Source organism: Chiloscyllium plagiosum, unplaced genomic scaffold, assembly GCF_037043375.1.
Source record: "Chiloscyllium plagiosum isolate Xiang-an unplaced genomic scaffold, Cpla_swu_hap1 HiC_scaffold_14, whole genome shotgun sequence".
Taxonomy (NCBI): domain Eukaryota; kingdom Metazoa; phylum Chordata; class Chondrichthyes; order Orectolobiformes; family Hemiscylliidae; genus Chiloscyllium; species Chiloscyllium plagiosum.
Window position 1 is genome coordinate 36,665,037 of NW_028270152.1, and position 19,085 is coordinate 36,684,121.

A 19,085-nucleotide genomic window follows, 5' to 3' on the forward strand; every position below is an offset into this window, starting at 1 on the left:
TAACACCTTTGTGGGTAAACCTACACCATACAGACTGGAGTGTTTCAAAAAGACAACTCATTACCACCTTTGCAAAAGCTGTTAGAATTGGGCAATAAATGCTGGTCCAGCCAGCAAAGACCATATCTCCTGAATAAAGAAAAAGACACGAGAGCTGATAGATGTTCCAGGGTTTAGATTAAAAGGAAAACGTGATCGAGAACATCCAATAGGTCTTGCACCATGAATTTTTGAACTCTGAGTACTTACACATCTGGTTTCACATCTGGTGTTCAGCAACTGATTGAATGGAATGAAGACACTGGACTGATTGTCATGAGGTGAGCCAGGTAGACATCATAGAATGTGACTTCCCTAATTGGGGCTATTAATCTGGTCTAACCAAGGAGCCCGGACTGACAGATAAAAACAGGAATATCAGACATCTAGCTCATCCTGAGAGCTCGCTCTGAGGGAGCTGGATCAGTGCCAAAGAGTCTCCACATGAAACTAAGGGTGACTTGAAGATGGGATATTGCCCTCTGTGAAATTAATTCAGTGGCGATGAGAATGGGAGACGTGCCTGAAGAAATTTGCTCACAACAGTCATCTGTCAGTTGGGGTAAGCATTTCTGGCATCATGTCATTATTTGGGAAGCTTGATGAGTGCAGTCCTGCCATCAAAGATGAGGCACAGTATGTGCAAAGAATATGTTTTTTTTCTGGGCTAATGACATTGAGACAGATAGAGTCATAGAGGTGGACAGCACATAACCAGACCCTTCAGTCCAACCCGTCCATGCCGACCAGATATCCCACCCCAATCTAGTCCCACCTGCCAGCACCTAGCCCATATCCCTCCAAACTCTTCCTACTCATATACCTATCCAGATGCTTTTTAAATGTTGCAATTGTACCAGCCTCCACCACTTCCTCTGGCAGCCCATTCCACACACGCACTACTCTCTGCGTGATAAAGTTGCCCCTTAAGTCTCTTTTACATCTTTCCCCCCTCACCCGAAACCTCTGCCCTCTATTTCTGGACTCCCCCACCCCAGGGAAAAGACCATGTCTATTTATCCTATCCATTGTCTCTCATGATTTTATAAACCTCTATAAGGTCACCACTCAGCCTCTAACGCTCCAGGGAAAACTGCCCTAGCCTATTCAGCCTCTCCCTATAGCTCAAATCCTTCAAACCTGGAACATCCTTGTAAATCTTTTCTAAACACTTTCAAGTTTCATGACGTCCTTCCGATAGGAAGGAAACAAGAATTGCACTCGGTATTCCAAAAGTGACCTAACCGATGTCCTGTACAGCTGCAACATGACCTCCCAACTCCTGTACTCAATACTCTGATCAATAAAGAAAAGCATACCAAACGCCTTCTACACTATCCTATCTACCATTTTCAAGGAGTTATGAACCTGCACTCCAAGGTCTCTTTGTTCAGCAAAACTCCCTAGGACCTTACCATTTAAGTGTATAAGTCCTGCTAAGACTTGTTTTTCTGAAATGCAGCATTTCACATTTATCTAAATTAAACTCTATCTTCAAAGTTTGTGAGAAGATTTGTAGCTCGGGTGCTCATTGTTGTGGTTCTGTTCGCCGAGCTGGGAATTTGTGTTGCAGACGTTTCGTCCCCTGTCTAGGTGACATCCTCAGTGCTTGGGAGCCACCTGTGAAGCGCATCTGTGATGTTTCCTCCGTCATTTATAGTGATTTGTACCTGCAGCTTCCAGTTGTCAGTTCCAGCTGTCCGCTGCAGTGGCCGGTATATTGGGTCCAGGTCGATGTGCTTATTGATTGAATCTGTGGATGAGTGCCATGCCTCTAGGAATTCCCTGGCTGTTCTCTGTTTGTCCTATAATAGTAGCGTTGTCCCTACTGTAGGGACAACACTACTATTATAGGACAAGCCAAACAGAGAACAGCCAAGGAGTTCCTAAAGGCATGGCACTCATCCACAGATTCAATCAATAAGCACATCGACCTGGACCCAATATACCGGCCACTGCAGCGGACAGCTAGAACTGACAACCGGAAGCGGCAGGTACAAATCACTATAAATGCCGGAGGAAACATCACAGAAGCGCTTCACAGGAGGTTCCCAAGCATTGAGGATGTCACCTAGACAGGGGACGAACGTCTGCAACACAAATTCCCAGTTCGGCAAACAGAACCACAATAAACTCTATCTGCCCTCCTCAGCCCATTGGCCTATCTGGTCAAGATCCCATTGTAATCTGAGGTAACTTTATTCGCTGTCTGCTACACCTCCAATTTTGTTGTCATCTGCAAACTTACTAACTGTATCTCCTAAGTTCATATCCAAATCATTTATATATGTGATGAAAAGCGATGGACCCAGCACCGATCCTTGTGATACTCCACTGGTCACAGGCCTCCAATCTGAAAAGTGTTCCTCCACTGCAACTTTCTGTCTTCTATCTTTGAGCCAGTTCTGTATCCAAATAGCTAGTTCTCCCTGTATTCTGTGAGATCTAACCTTGCTAATCAGTTTCCCATGGGGAATCTTGTCGAATGCCTTACTGAAGTCCATATTCATCACGTCTAAGGCTTTGCCCTCATCAATCCTCTTTGTCACTTCTTCAAAAAACTCAGTCAAGTTTGTGAGATATGATTTCCCATGAACAAAGCCATGCTGGCTATCCCTAATCAGTCCTTGCCTTTCCAAATACATGTACATCCTGTCCCTCAGGATTCCCGCCACCAACTTGCCCACCACCGACGTCAGGCTCACTGGTCTATAGTTCCCTGGCTTATTACCACCTTTCTTAAATAGTGGCACCATGTTAGCCAACATCCAGTCTTCTGGCACCTCAGCTGTGACTATCAATGATACAAATATCTCAGCAAGAGGACCAGCGATCACATCTCTAGCTTCCTACAGAGCTCTAGGGTACACCTGATCAGGTCCTGGTCATGACTAATTCTCTTGACAACATGTGGACCCTCTGACTTTTTGGTTATTAGGAGCCCACTCTTCCCTGAGGCACCAGACACTAAAACCTTTAAAGAGTTGATCGATTTAGTTAAGTAATATTACAACCCCAAGCCTCCTGTAATTCTGAGACTTGGCAATTTGAGAATCAGTGTTATCCATATCGAGATTTTTGACCAGGTTCAAACAACTCACAGAGGCATGTGATTTTCGATTAACCCTTAATGGGATGCTGAGCAACTAATTTGTATGCAGGATAAATGGGGTAATTATGCAAAAGAGCGTTCGAGCTGAAGCCGAACTGGACTTCAAACAGGAACTGCAACTGGCTTCATCATTGGAAAATGTGGCAAGTGGAGCATATGAGTTGTAGGGTATTCTGATGGAATTGGACACCGTTGCCAGTCTGACTCAGCTTTGGGGAACACCACTTGGATGAAGGTAATTTCCTCGCCTCACTCAGGACATATCCTAAACAAAAGGACTCTAGGTCTGCCTACAGTAAAACCCCAAGACAAAGCCAAGCCTTGGCCAAATGGTTAAAGTTTTCTTCAGGATCCAGGCCGGTAAGCCATTGTAGTTGCTGTCAGTACGCAGATTCATGACAGCAAAAGAGTCCCACTAGACCTCAAATTGAATAAGGGAATTCATAGGCTGGGTATCCTGGAGAGTACACACTCTGGAAAATGCACCTACATCTAGTTTGGAACAGTTCAATTGTTTAGCAACATCCAAAACAGAATCCAAATCATTACCTTTCACATGTCTCAATGTCATTAGCCCAGAATAAACATATAGTTAAATGGTCGCCCGATTCTAATGGAGGTTGACACTGACATGGCCATTTCAGTGTTCATTGAACCAGTCTTTAACAGAATTTGCTCTGAACGGCAACCCTTAAGTTTGTGCAAGATGTTGATTAGACTGATAACCTATACTGGGGGATCTTTACAGATTAAGGAATCAAATTTGTTTCCGGTCTCTTATGAAAAGCAGATTGTTCAGTTGCCACTGATTGTAGTAAAAGGTTCAGGCCCGAGCTTGATGGGTCGAAATTGGTTGAGAAAGATTAACCTAGATTGGCTCAACATTTTTCAATTTATAAAAAATGGCTGCCTGAGTGAAGTCTTAATTAAATACCCAGACATTTTTCAGGAAAGATCCAGTCGTGGCAAAACTGAAACAGCTGGTAGAGATGGGGGAAACCAAAGGGCCATCACAACCAGAACTGAAACCATTTTGGACCTGGAGAGACCAGATCACAGTAGAGGACAGCATCTTATAATGAGGAGCAAAAGTGATTGTCCCAAACAAAAATCACCACCAGATACTGGCTAAATTCCACCAGGGTTACCCAGAACATAGAACATAGTAAAATACAGCGCAGGTACAGGCACTTTGGCCCTCGATGTTGCGCCGATCCAAGCCCACCTAACCTACACTAGCCCACTATCCTCCTTATGCCTATCCAATGCCCGTTTAAATGCCCATAAAGAGGGAGAGTCCACCACTGCTACTGGTAGGGCATTCCATGAACTCACGACTCAGTGAGTAAAGAATCTACCCCTAACATCTGTCCTATACCTACCACCCCTTAATTTAAAGCTATGCCCCCTCGTACTAGCTGACTCCATACGTGGAAAGAGGTTCTCATGGTCAACCCTATCTAAACCCCTAATCATCTTGTACACCTCTACCAAGTCACCCCTAAACCTTCTTTTCTCCAATGAAAACAGCCCCAAGTGCCTCAGCCTTTCCTCATACGATCTTCCTACCATACCAGGCAACATCCTTGTAAACCTCCTCTGCACCCGTTCCAGTGCCTCCACATCCTTCCTATAGTATGGCGACCAAAACTGCACACAATACTCCAGATGCGGCCGCACCAGAGTCTTATACAACTGCAACATGACCTCAGGACTCCGGAACTAAATTCCTCTACCAATAAAAGCCAGTACGCCATATGCCTTCTTCACCGCACTATTTACCTGGGTGGCAACTTTCAGAGATCTGTGTACATGGACACCAAGATCCCTCTGCTCATCCACACTACCAAGTATCCAACCATTAGCCCAGTACCCCATCTTTTTGTTACTCTTACCAAAGTGAATCACCTCACAGTTAGCTACATTGAACTCCATTTGCCACCTTTCTGCCCAGCTCTGCAGCTTATCTATATCCCGCTGTAACCTGACACATCCTTCCTCACTGTCAACAACTCCACCGACTTTCGTATCATCCGCAAACTTGCTCACCCAACCTTCTAGCCCCTCCTCCAGGTCATTTATAAAAATGACAAACAGCAATGGTCCCAAAACAGATCCTTGCTTAACACCGCTAGTAACTGCACTCCAAGATGAACCTTTACCATCAACTACTACCCTCTGTCTTCTTCCAGCCAGCCAATTCCTAATCCAAACCTCCAAATCACCCTCAATGCCATACCTCCGTATTTTTTGCAGTAGCCTACCATGGGGAACCTTTTCAAACGCTTTACTAAAATCCATATACACCACATCTACCGCTTTACCCTCGTCTACCTCCTTAGTCACCTTCTCAAAGAATGCAATAAGGTTTCTGAGGCGCAACCTGCCCTTCACAAAACCATGCTGACTATAGTTTCCAAAATGAAGATATTGGTGAGATGTTATGTCTGGTTGCCAGAAGTGATTGCAGACATAGCTGCATTCGTGGGGCAGTGCTCAGAGTGCCAACAAGGACAAGAATTACCACCAACAGCTCCCCTGCATTCATTGGAATGGCTGGGTAATCCCTGGACTCAGTTAAGCTCTTCTTCCGTCGCCTTCGCCTTCATGCTCACTTCTTTGGGCAAGAGTCCTCCCTCCGCTCCACAGATCCTTTCACATTCCTCCAACTAATTGGACACCTCTAATTGGACACCCCCGCCAGGACAATTTCCCTTGATCTTTTCATTGACAATTGTCGACGGGACATTGGCTGCCTTAATTTCTCTGCCCCCTTACCCATTCCAGCCTCTCTCCATCCGAACTTTCTGCCCTTCGCTCCCTTAGGTCTAACCCCAACCTTGTTATCAAACCTGCTGACAAAGGGGGTGTTGTTGTCGTCTGGCGTACTGACCGCTACCTCATAGAGGCTGAGCGCCAACTCTCAGATTCCTCCTCCCACCTCCCCCAGGAGCATGACCACACCACTGAGCATCAAGCCATTGTCTTCAACATTGTGACTGACCTCATTTCCTCCGGATGCCTTCCCCCCACAGCTTCCAACCTCACAGTCTCCCAACCCCGGACAGCCCGTTTCTACCTACTCTCCTAACTCCACAAAAGAAGGACTGTCCCAGCAGGCCCATTGTGTCAGCATGCTCCTGCCCGACTGAACTTATTTCCTCCTACCATGACTCCATCCTTACTCCTCTGGTTCACTCCCTCCCCACCTACATCCGGGATTCCTCTGATGCCCTGCAACACATTGACATCTTTCAATTCGCAGGCCCTAACCACCTTCGATTCACCATGGATGTGCAATCTCTTTACACTTCCATCCCACACCAAGGCAACTTGAAAGCTCTTTGCTTCTTTTTGAAAAGAGGCCCGAACAATCTCCATCCACCACGAACTCTCCTCCGGCTGGCTGAACTTGTTCTCTCTCTCAACAAATTCTCCTTCAACTCATCCCATTTTCTCCAAATCAAAGGTGTAGCAATGGGTACCCGCATGGGTCCTAGCTATGTCTGCCTTTTCATGGCGTATGTGGAACATTTCTTGTTCCAGACCTACCCGGGTCCCATCCCACAACTGCTTTATCGGTACGTCAATGACTATTTCGGTGCAGCTTCATGCTCTCGTACTGACCTGGAAAAATTCATAAACTTCGCTTCGAGGTTCCATCCCTCCAACACCTTCACCTGGTCCATCTCCGACACTTGCCTTCCTTTCCTTGACCGTCCTGTCTCCATTTCTGGCAATAGTCTATCCACTAATATCCATTACAAGCCCACTGACTCCCACAGCTATCTGGACTACAGCTCTTCTCACCCTACGTCCTGTAAGGACTCTATCCCTTTCTCTCAGCTCCTTCGCCTCTGCCGCATTTGTTCTGATGAGGCCACTTTCCAAAGTGGTGCTCTTAATATATGCTCCTTCTTCTTCAACCGTGGCTTCCCACCTACAGTTGTTGACAGGCCTCTCAACAGCGTGCGGTCCATCTCCCGTGCCCCGACCCTCACCCCCTTCCTCCCCTCCCAGAACAAGGATAGGGTCCCTCTTGTTCTCACCTTTCACCCCACCAGCCTTCACATGCAAAGAATAATCCTCTGCCACTTTCGCCAACTCCAACATGACGTGACCACTAAACACATCTTCCCTCCCCCTGTCTGCATTCCGCAGAGATCCTTCCCTCCGGGACAACCTAGTCCACTCCTCCATCACACCTAACACCTCTCCCATCACACACGGCACCTTCCCATGCAATCGCAGAAGGTGCAACACCTGCCCCTTTGCCTCTTCCATGCTCACCATCCAAGGCCCCAAACACTCATTTCAGATTAAGCAGCGTTTCACTTGTATCTCTTTCAATTTGGTCTATTGCATTCATTGTTCCCAATGTGGTCTCCCTTATATCGGAGAGACAAAACGCCAACTGGGTGATTGCTTTGTTGAGCACCTTCGGTCTGTACGCAATCAGGTCCCGGACCTTCCCGTGGCTTGCCACTTCAACACACAATCCTGCTCCCATGCCTACATGTCTGTCCTTGGCCTGCTGCAATGTTCCAGTGAAGCTCAATGCAAACTGGAGGAACAGCATCTCATCTTCCAACTAGGCATGTTACAGCCTGTCGGGCTCAACACTGAATTCAACAACTTCAGATGATTATCCCATCTCGACCCCTCTGTTTTCATTCTGCTCCATAATTTTATTTCATGTATTTTATTTATCTTTTTTTAAATTTTTTTTCACTGTTCTGTACCTCTTATTTCTTCATTGTCTGTCTTTCTCTCGCTCCCCACTCTGTCATCACCTTTTTCCTCTCCTCTTCCCCCTTTGCTACCCTTCTCCCCTATTTTCCATTTTGCCTCTGCTTCACCAACCCCCCATCCCCCACATAATATGTTACATAGCACTGGCTTCAGCCTTGGTCATTCACAGCTCCTAATCTCCCTATAATCTCTCTCTGCACTGTCATTATCACCTCTTTATTGCTACCTTTGCTTCTGGAGCCATGACTCACCTTCTCTCAGCCTTGTATAAATACCTCCCTATTTCTCCCACTTTTTAGCTTTGACAAAGGGTCAGTTAGACTCGAAACGTCAGCTCTTTTCTCTCCTTAGAGATGCTGCCAGACCTGCTGAGATTTTCTAGCATTTTCTCTTTTGGTTTCAGATTCCAGCATCCGCAGTAATTTGCTTTTATAGAATATGACTTCCCTGATTTGGGCTGTTAATCTAGTCCTGGCTGACAGATAAATACAGGAGTGTCAGACGTCCTGCTCACTCTGAGAGCTGGCTCTGAGAGAGCTAGATCAGAGTCAAGGACTTTCAATGTGTCTAAATGGTGACTTGGCAAAGTGGCAAAGAATTTCAATGTCACAGTGATTTTCTGTGCCACAGCTACAGCACTTCTTCCCAAGCCATGATGCTGAAGATCTTCCTGCAGAAGATGGGAGATGTAAGTGATGGCACCCCTAGTTATGTGAAGAACCCTGTGACATAAGTGTTCAGTTAGCCCAGACCTATCCAGCACTCCATGACCAGACTTACCCTCACACCTCATCCAATTCAATCACTCTTTTATTCTTCCAAGCACACTTCATCATTGCATTCAATTTCCTATTCTTAATATACATCTTTCTTTCTTCTCCCACCACTGTTCCCAGTTGTCTTACTCCATGCCCTAAACATTCCTGGCACCCGATCGAAAAATACCGCTTCAAGTTACATGTCGCTTATACCTAGTAATCTTCACAACTTTAGCTGTCCCTTTTCTGTTCAGCCTTCTCCAACTGCTATGAGCGAGTCTGGCTGCTTTGCTTAGTAGCCCAGAGGGGCTGCACTTCTTACACCCCGTGACCAGTGAAATGCATTGCAAGATGATCTGTAGGAGCCAGTTATTGATGAAGTCTCAATAAGAGCGTGGCACAGCAAATACTCACTCTCTGTCTACCCCATCAGTCACACTCTACACATATATGTGAAGATATGTTTTACTTAATTTTATTGTGACCATGAATGGGGTGTCAATGAGTATATGTGACATGTTAATGAATGTAAAAGCGCTGCCAGACTATTACCATCAGGAGGCCAACTCACCTGAAAATTTCTTTAACTTATTGCACTATGCACATTACCTTGAGGGTATCCAGCTCATAGTGCCAGCTCCAGCAGCTCTTTGGAGCTAGTTATTTTTAGCCTTAAAGTTTAAACCTGAGAAATAAATGGTGTCTCTCTTGAAACTCAAATATTCATCCGCTTTGGGAGAGGAACTTGATCAGGAGGATTCCCAGATTTGATGGGAACCGTACATCACGTCCAGGACCTGCTCATTTGTACCCATCTGTAAATTAGCGAATTCATTCTGTTTATTATTTTTCTTCGGGGGTTGCAACTTTCTCACAGGGCAGACAGCTGCAGGCAAGTCTCGTAGGGGAAACCATTAGCTTTCTAATATTCAGGAACACTGTCAAGTGAGTCCTGCCACCATAAACCTCTTGCAGTAGCAAAATAACGCTGGTTAAAATGTAGCTTTCCTCTACAACCATTAAGCCTCCTGCACATTATGTTGTTCATTTACACTGACAATCATTTATTTCTTTTCAACTAACTACTCTGCATGTGTCTCTATCAATTGCAAAAACTTCACACCAATAGCAAAGCTGACAAATTTTCCTTTATTGGATCTCACGATGGATTTGCTTGGGAACTATTTTTTCAATCTTAACCTTTTACTTCTGCTGAAAAGGTTGCATGTTCTCAAGTAGCTGCCTGATGATTCCAAAAAAAATTTAGACTGGGGAAGTGTTGAGTACATATTTGTTGTGTGAAAATGAGAAGGAGTCAGTAAGGAAATTGGTGTTCTTCAAATGCTGATAAGTGAAAAGTGAATGCTGTGTTTGCTTTGATTGCTATTGTATGGCTTCTAAAATACAAAACATAATTGTTGAGCTTCTTTCACTGATTTAGCTCATGCAGGGTTACTCAGAACTTTAGTAATCTCTCTCCATTCCAGGTACATTTTAGGACTTCCTCCAGCTGAGACAAAATGTCTCTCCTTACCCTAACCTCCTCTAGTATGACCTCAATGAGGTTTCAAATTCCCCTGAGAGGTTCTGTCTGCTGCTCATATCAATTGTTACTATTCTCACCTTTAGTCAGAAGTGGGATCAAATCCAACAGCAGGATTGAATACAGAAATATATAGACTTGATTGTACTAATCAGGGATAGCTGCACTGTCAGATCAAGGCCTTAACTGCCTCTCAGGTGGCAGTAAGAGCGTGCATGACATTTTCTCAATGAACTGCAAAGCAATTACCTTCAGTTTCTCTCAATCAACAATGCAAAAATGCATTACCTAGTTATTATTACGTTACAGTTCTGAAAGCTGATGTATGAATTGAATGCCACACTTACTACATAACAAAAAATCTATGTGCTGTCTGCATCGGAAGCAATGGACAAGGCTTACATTTGTTATTTTGTGGTAGATTTAATATGTACTTGCAGCAGTGGTATAACCATTATTGAGGAAATTCCAATCGTGAAAAGCTCATTATATTTGTGGTAATATATTATGTGTACAGAGAATTGTTTAATTAACAGGAGTGAAAGTTGGGATAAATGGATCCTTTCAGGTTATAAACTGGAAATGATGGGGTAACACAGGAATAACTGTCAGGCCTTAATGCCTTACAATCCATGGTAACTTTGCTGTAACAGGGCAGAATTGTAGAGAATTTTCTCATCTCACAGAGTAAATAGGAAAGCAAGTTGTCAGGAGGTCACAGAGGTTCTGCAAAGAGATGTAGATAGATTAAATAAGTGAAGAGAAATTTGGCAGATGGAACATAATATGGGAAAATGTGAGGCCTCATACATTGGTTGGAAAAGAAAAGAAAGGTATTTAAAGGAAGAGAGACTGTAGAATGTTGTGGCAGAGGGCCAAATGATTCATGATGGTGGCAGAGTAGCAGGGTTGTTTACAGGCTTTTGCTGCAACTGTACAAGGCATTGGTGAGATTGCACCTTCTGAAGTCCTGTATACCGTCTGGTCTTCTTATTGAAGGAGGGATATATATGCATTACAGACAATTTGGGGAAGGTTATTAAGGTTGCCTCCAAGGATGAATGGGTTTCATGAGGAAATATTGAATTTAAAATTGAATTAGAATGTAAAAGTAAACATATAGGCAGTACAGATGCTGGGAGAGTCTAGAGATGTGGGCACAGTTTTAGAATAAAAAGACTGCTATTCGGGGTGGAGATAAGAAGGAGTTTCTTGTTTCAGAGAGTTGTTAATCTTTGAAATGTTCTAACTCAGGGAGCAGTGAAGTCTGGTCCAGTTACTGTATTCAAGGCTAATAAACAGATTTTTGATCTGCAAGTGAATCAAATTAGATTAGATTAGATTAGATTACTTACAGTGTGGAAACAGGCCCTTCGGCCCAACAAGTCCACACCGACCCGCCGAAGCGCAACCCACCCATACCCCTACATTTACCCCTTTAACCTAACACTATGGGCAATTTAGCATGGCCAATTCACCTGACCTGCACATCTTTGGACTGTGGGAGGAAACCGGGGCACCCGGAGGAAACCCACGCAGACACGGGGAGAATGTGCAAACTCCACACAGTCAGTCGCCTGAGTCGGGAATTGAACCCGGGTCTCTGGCGCTGTGAGGCAGCAGTGCTAACCACTGTGCCACCGTGCCACCCAAATATTATTGGGGCAGGCAGGAAGATTGAGTTAAAGCCTTGATCAGATCAGTCAGCTTAAGAATAGTGGAGCAGGCTCAAAGGGCAACATGGCTTCCTGTTGCTTCTGTGTCTTATATTTATTTTCTTATGTTTGCTTTCTTATTGTTTCTGTTCTTATAACAATATGCAAGAATAATGGTTAAAGACTTATACTGTTCTCTATACAAGGAACATTGTGAATCATTGGTGGCTTAATTTGTGAAACCTTTAGCTATCCAATGCAATATGCAGAGAAAAACCTTTCAGAGATATTCTTCAATAGCTGAAGTTATGTGAGATGATAAGATGACTGCCAATGCCACTATCTGACATTTGAGAAGGGTTTGTGGAATGGGAGAATCAATGAACACCTTGAGAAAATACTTCCTCACCAGACACCCCTCCATTCATGTGACTAATGCTGAGCATCACAGCTGGATGACCTGAAATCTGTATGGTGTCTCTCCTGGAGATAAATCGCTTTGCAAATCCCTCAGATTGTTAGTTGCAACAATGATAGAATCCTTAATCTGGGTGGCGACGTCTCAATGCCACTGATCATAACACTCATGAAAGAACAAATCAAAAATTGCTGGTGAATCTCAGCAGGTCTGGCAGCATCTGTGATGGTGACATCCCAGTGGAGGTGGTGGAAATGGTAGCTAATGATCCTTTGAATGTGGATACTGATGGGTGGTAAGTGAGGATCAGGGGACCTATCGCTGTAATGGGAGGGAAAAGTAGGGATGAGGGCCAAAGTATGGGAAATGGATTGGACATGGCTAAGGGCCCTCTCATCATGGTGGTGGGGAATCAAAGCTTGTCAGACAGAATTCAAATGAGGTCACATGACTCCCTTGATTCTTCTATTAACCTTAAATTAAAGAGTCCCACACGTAACAATCCTAGAAATACTATAGCGTATTACAATTGGATGTTCTTCCTCAAAAGGATGCAAGCCAATCGGAAGTGGGCAACTCTCAATGTACCAATAATACCAATGTGTGCAGTGGCTATTGCTGGTACTAAACTATGGCAATGGGGAGGAGTGCACTGAAGGATGGCAGTGAGGGAATTGTGGTTTTTTTAGAGTTCAAGCGGGATGTTAAACCATTTGGAATTACACCTTGGAAGACCCTTCCACAGACCCAGTTATGGGACATCTTCCTCAATCACTGCCAGTGATGCAGAGAATCCTGTTGTTGCTTGGTAAGGTCCTTTCTTGTTATTAGTCCAGTGCATTGGTTGCCCACTTACGGGCATTAATTGGCCATTGGTGGATAGGCCAGGCAAAACCATCCACATTGCTGGTATAATTGTGGGAGTGGAAGAGAGGGGTTGGGTGGTAAACAGACAGTTCACTACAAACCAATGGCAGGTGAGAAGCTTATTTAAATTCACTTTGTTTAAACTCAATCCCTTCTTTCTCAAACCTCACAAATTTCCATTAATTGTGTTCCATTCCTTTTGAATAGAAAATCTTTATAAACATTCAGCTTCATTGTCAACATCAAAACAGTTCACCCTGCTCATTACAGCAATAGTTATTTCTTCCCCACACAGCGGTAATTCCTTTTGTGTTTCTTTCTCAACTTCCTTTTGTGTACTTTTATGCATCTTCCTTTAATTTCCAAAGAAGTAGCTGTCTCCCTTTCTGTCGCAAGATGTGAAAATTCACTTGACTTTCAATACGTTTCCGTTTCTTTCCCCATTACAAACTGATCACGAGTCTGTCTCTAGACAAATGTTTAGTGTGATTACAGCTGTCTTCAGAGCATTCTGTTTCACTTAATATTAAAGGATACATTGTATCTGACTCCCTAAGTTACTGATCGTATGGATTCCTAATGTTTTTCAACTGCATTTAAAATTTAGAATCATTCAAATCTTAGGTGATAAATTTAAAACTAGCAGTCTTAATCTACCAACAATTACAATATTTTTTGATATGTTAACATGAGCCATTTTCTAACCAGTAGCCCCTGACATGAGCCTAGTACAAGGAATGATGGCTGACAGTTACAAAACCTATACATTGTATAGAAAGGGTAGTATGATTCTGTTTCTTTACATAATCAAAGTGACTGAATATAGAAAACATTACAAAACATTTTAATAACTGAGAAGTTTGAGTTGTGAGTTTTCAAATTAATCATTATTATTTATATGGATGGTAAAAAGGCATTTTTATGAATTACATTTTCCTTACCTAAATTCAATTACAAAGGAATAAGCAACGTAGAATATATACTGATTAGACTAGTTTTCAGCTACTATTTAAACTTTCACTTTCAGATATGTAAGTCCTTCTGGATGAAAATTAGTTTAATTTGCAGTGTCTCTTTTCTGGACAGCAATTAGCTTTAATTGACAAAACTGCATCAATTTAAAAAGGTATATATGTTTATGCTTTACTTTGCAGTAATCTGAAAATAAACTACTGAGCACCAAACAGACTAAAATGACTTCACCTGTTTTAAATGAAGCTTTCTAATTTTACAATTCAATAGTTCAAAATTGTCTTGTCCACTGGCTGTTGTGCAGATTGAAAACAGTATGGTGCCTTTCCTAGCTGGAAATCAAAATGATAGAATATGAATTTTAGGTGAAAATAAATATCCTTAAGTATTCTCTGCAATAAAATCAACAACAAAATACAGTGGATTGCTAATATAAATATATATAAATATGATTTTTCTCTTAAATGTAGGTAAAATGTGGGTAACAGCTAGTTTAACATATCAACATTATTGATTTTATTCAAGGTTTTTTAGGTATGCACTGGACAAATTATGTCAAAATTCATATGAAACCTTAGTTTGGAATTCAGTATTCTGTAAGTGTCTTATGATAGCTACAGTACAATTGGTTCATGATTTGATGGCATTTATAAGGAACCATTTGTAAAACACTGAATTCAAACAGTAACAGAAAGCAGACTATGTTCATCTGATGAGTGATCATGATATTTGATAAGACTTCAAAATAGAAACTCATTCAAGTCCTTGGGAAGTGCAAGCGGTCAGAATTTCTTTTTCTGTTTCTTTGACCTTCACTCATACCTTCTGTTACAAGAGTTGTCATTCTGCTTCAACTACTCAATCTGATTTAGAGCACTGCAGAGTCATGCATGAGATTATAATATTTTCAGCCTTTAATAATTTTATAAGTCTAACCTCCTAAATGGAAAGCATCTGCATATAAAAAGAAAATCTACTGTTCTGTGACATTTGTGCTTTAGATCTGTTTTCTATGGTAGGAAAGATTACACTCAGTAACCTAGAAACGCTATCAGAATAAATTTATATCATTTGGACTTGTACAATGTCTTGTCTAAAATGTAATTTTGTTATCAATGCATTAATAATAAATTACCTTCTTAACCAAACATTGTACTTAAATATTGATGAACTGAAAAATTTTCTCCATACTGTTTTGGTACTATCTCTCATTTTGTCACTGAAATTTTTTGCTGTGTTGTCCCTAAACATTTTTGTAACTGGTATGATTACACTTGGAGAATATGGAATGATTATATTCAATAGTAGAATTGTAGTATGCATTAGGCAATAAACAAGTTTTATTTTGCTAATATTCTGACGGACAACCTCACTTCTATCGGTGAACTTACTCAACATGAAATTGTTTTGAGAGCTAAAAGAGACTAAAGCCACCGCCGAGTGGAAAATATGTTATGCAGTTATCACATCACCTGGAACAGTGATTCTTACCAATTATGGCAATATTCAGGAGAAAATTAGCCTCAGTTGATAAAACCCTTTGCTTCACAGCTGGAAATATGATAGAAATTAAGCTACAGCACAGAGGAATTAACTGTTGAATAGGGAAAATAGCTTTAAAGAATTGGTCTCTGAAAGCAAAATTATTTCATGTTAGCAATCATAGGAATGGACAATGTGACTTTAATTTTCTTCAAAGCAACCATGATTTCTCCTAATTGTACTCTTCATTCTTTAGCTTGTTTCTGTTTCTGACCGAGTTCTAATGACGACAATCGCAATGCCTGTGTTTAGCAAGAAGAATGAGACAGTGAGTATGCTTTGCATGTGATTGACAACAGTATAGAGAAAATATTTGAGGGGGAAGAAGGCACAGAGATTAAATGTAACCTTCAATAATGTGGGGGAGCACTGGAAAAGGTCAGGCTGCTTTCATGTACTTGTTGGCATCAGCTCAGAAAAGTATTGTATGAGGTCGGTAGCCTATTTTCCAGCCTACATTTAACTTGTGGCTTTTTGAGGTGAGAGGAAGAAAATGAGGGGAGGCAGATTGTTAGGCATTGGATTGCTCAGTGAAGTGAAATAAGTTCATATAAACAAAATATTTAAACATTGTTTGTCAAAATTAAACAGTGAGATTCTTTCTCTGGGAAGTAAGTAGATGTATGGTTTTCATATTTTAATAGCGCACACAAGGTATTCTTCTGGGTGTGGTCGGAACAGATGTGCCGGTGAAAGAGCTTTTGAAAGTTATTCCAAAATATAAGGTAAGAACACATGTAGCTCCTTTGACAATTGTGAAAATATCAGTTCTGATACAAAGAAATGCTAAACAATCTGGGTGGAGTTTTTGCGGTGTGATGCCTATGATCTCCTGCCACGTTTTTGGAGAAATCCTGGAGAAACAATACAATTGGCCATGTTTCTTTGAGGTGTCCACTGACTGGCCACCAAAGTCATAGCTGATGATTGGGAGCAAAAAAGCCTCACTGGAGTTCTGCTTAGTTGCATTTTTACATATTATAGCCATGTTTCTGTGGAGATGATTAATAAATAGTTGCATTAAACATTAATATGGAAATTCAAAAAATGCATTGGATTTAAGCAGTATTAAAATAGGTTTGGACCAACAAACAAACATAAATGAATGATAGTTGCATTATAATGTAGGTAAATGTAAGGTTTCAGTTTGGTGGCAGAAGTGCTTGAAAAAGCAGCTGGGAACTTCATACATTTATCCAATCACATAATGAGGTGCCCTTTGGATATTAGCTTGAGCCTGAATATGAAGCAGTGGGGCGGTCACAATGGCTTTAGCCAGAAACCAGATGAACATCCAAAACTCCAATTTTAAAAAAAACTTTCACCAAAAACATTTGGCTACAAAACCGCTTTTAGACCATAGTCCTTGTAATGGAAAAAGTGCTAGAAACCTGGATAAGCACAACCTACTATATCACTAGCCCCGTTGTCAGAATAACCAAGCACAAAATTTCTGTGTATCACAAAATTAGAACTTTACACAGCTTGTCTAATTCAAGATTGTCAAATATATAATATCCTCTTCATGTTTAAATAGATTGCCTCAATATCAGATTGAAGATAATTTATAGACATATAGGCATATAGATGGCATCTCACAAATGAAGGAATTCAATGTACATTTATAAGGATAAATATTTCAGAAATAAATAAATTATGGACTTGAGTGTGATCTTTTAATTTGTTATGACCAAATGAGGTAAGAAGAATTGACTTTTTTTTTAGTTCCCTCTCAGATGATTGGACCAAATATTTTAATTCTTATTTTAATACGGTTATTACACTTCAAATAATATGAAGTGAACACGATAAGAATGAAGAAACCAAATGACAAGTTTTTTTTGTTGAATGGAAGGAAGAGGAATGGTTATACCTACTACTCTAAAAAGTAATAAAAATGTGATATTGAATACAGCAGTAATAAGCTTAAAAAAAGAGTGTCCAACCAAAACTGCTCAGAAGAAGCTTTTGAAATATTGTTCACCTGTGAGTTCTGGATTCTGGCTTCTTTCTGTTTGAAGCAGGATTCTTTACTGGTAACTTGCATACTAATGTGGAACCTCCAAAATTCAACCAAGCAATACACATCTGAGTTTAAATGCTTTGTTGTAAAGATGTGAATTTCTCTCATACTTGTCCTTGTTTATTGGTGGTTTCATGATGTCTTTGTCCCAGCTGATGGTAATACTAGACAAATTAGATTCCAGCTGACACCTGGTTCAGTAGACCTTAGGTTTTCATATAGAGAGACAATTTGGTGAGGTCTTATCAAAAACAAACAAAAGTGCAGATTCTGCCCTTTTTCTCAGCAGTCTCATTTCCAGAAAACAATCCCAGTCAAGTATAACTCCTGTCTTCACTTTAAAATTTCTTACTAAACTCATGAAATTGCAAGTATTTTGTTTCAATGACTTTCTGCACATAACATTTTTGTCTCACCCCAAGGTGCATACCAGAGATAGCTCAGTAATTTTTCTCATTGAACTCTTAAGAAATAAACTCAAAGCTTTGACTACTGTTAAGATGCTGAGTAACACATTTCTGTGTGATGTTTTCTCCTCAACTGGCACTACTTTCTGGCCTTAGGCCTTTCCTTCTTTAAGTGGTAAAATCTGAAGTCACCATTAAGCATCAACTATCTCACCAAGTAACTTGATGAGTCATTCAGCTCAATCACATCTTAGAATGTTTGTCTTTTGCTTACTGTTTCAAATTACTTTCTGACCCTCTAAAACAAAAGCAGGTCACACCTTCACATCATTGAAAAGCAAAAACATATTCACCTCACTTTTAGAATTCATGTTTCTCTGACACAATGATAGATCAGAACCCCAAAATCTTGCCAACGTATTGAACGTTTAATTCCAACTTCTTCTTAGAGAAGACGACTGGAACAGCCAAAAGATGACTACATTCAGTGACTTTCTTGTAAAATCCTATGTGAACCTATGGAATGCCAAATCTGTACAAAGTCAGGGAAACTTCAGACAGAAAGACTGAAGGAGAAGAGATAATGAGAGGCTGACTAGAATTATAGAATTCCTACAGTGAGGAAAGAGGCAATTCAGCCCATCAAGTCTGCACTGATTTAGGGTCATGATGGACAATGACATTGTTGAACTGAGTCATAATAGCTGGAGCTCATCTACTGTGATGGTATCAAAACTGGATGGGTAACAAATGTTATGTATTGTTTATTGTAAAGTCAATACAGTAACACAATTGGACTCATATCTTATTCCAAAATTGGAGCACTACATCGAAAGAATTGGACACTTGATTCATCACCAAAATTGACTTATTAAAATGATGCTCTCTAGTTACATTGTCTGATAGAACCAGAGAAACACTAGTATTGGAAACATCAGATGGCTTTATCAAATCAAAGTCATGCCATTTGGATAGAAAATTGTACCATCAATGTTTC

At 41.2% G+C, this 19,085-nt stretch overlaps 1 protein-coding gene across 3 annotated transcripts in view; it reads left to right on the forward strand.

Moving 5' to 3' along the window:
• Positions 1 to 19,085, forward strand: part of cacna2d3a (calcium voltage-gated channel auxiliary subunit alpha2delta 3a) — a 953,727-nt gene that overhangs the window by 608,405 nt on the left and 326,237 nt on the right. For all 3 annotated transcript variants that reach the window (XM_087994307.1, XM_087994306.1, XM_087994308.1), the window contains 2 exons: positions 15,855 to 15,926; positions 16,303 to 16,383. In XM_087994307.1, the coding sequence (XP_087850433.1) occupies positions 15,855 to 15,926; positions 16,303 to 16,383 (153 nt within the window). The remainder of the gene's footprint in view (positions 1 to 15,854; positions 15,927 to 16,302; positions 16,384 to 19,085) is intronic.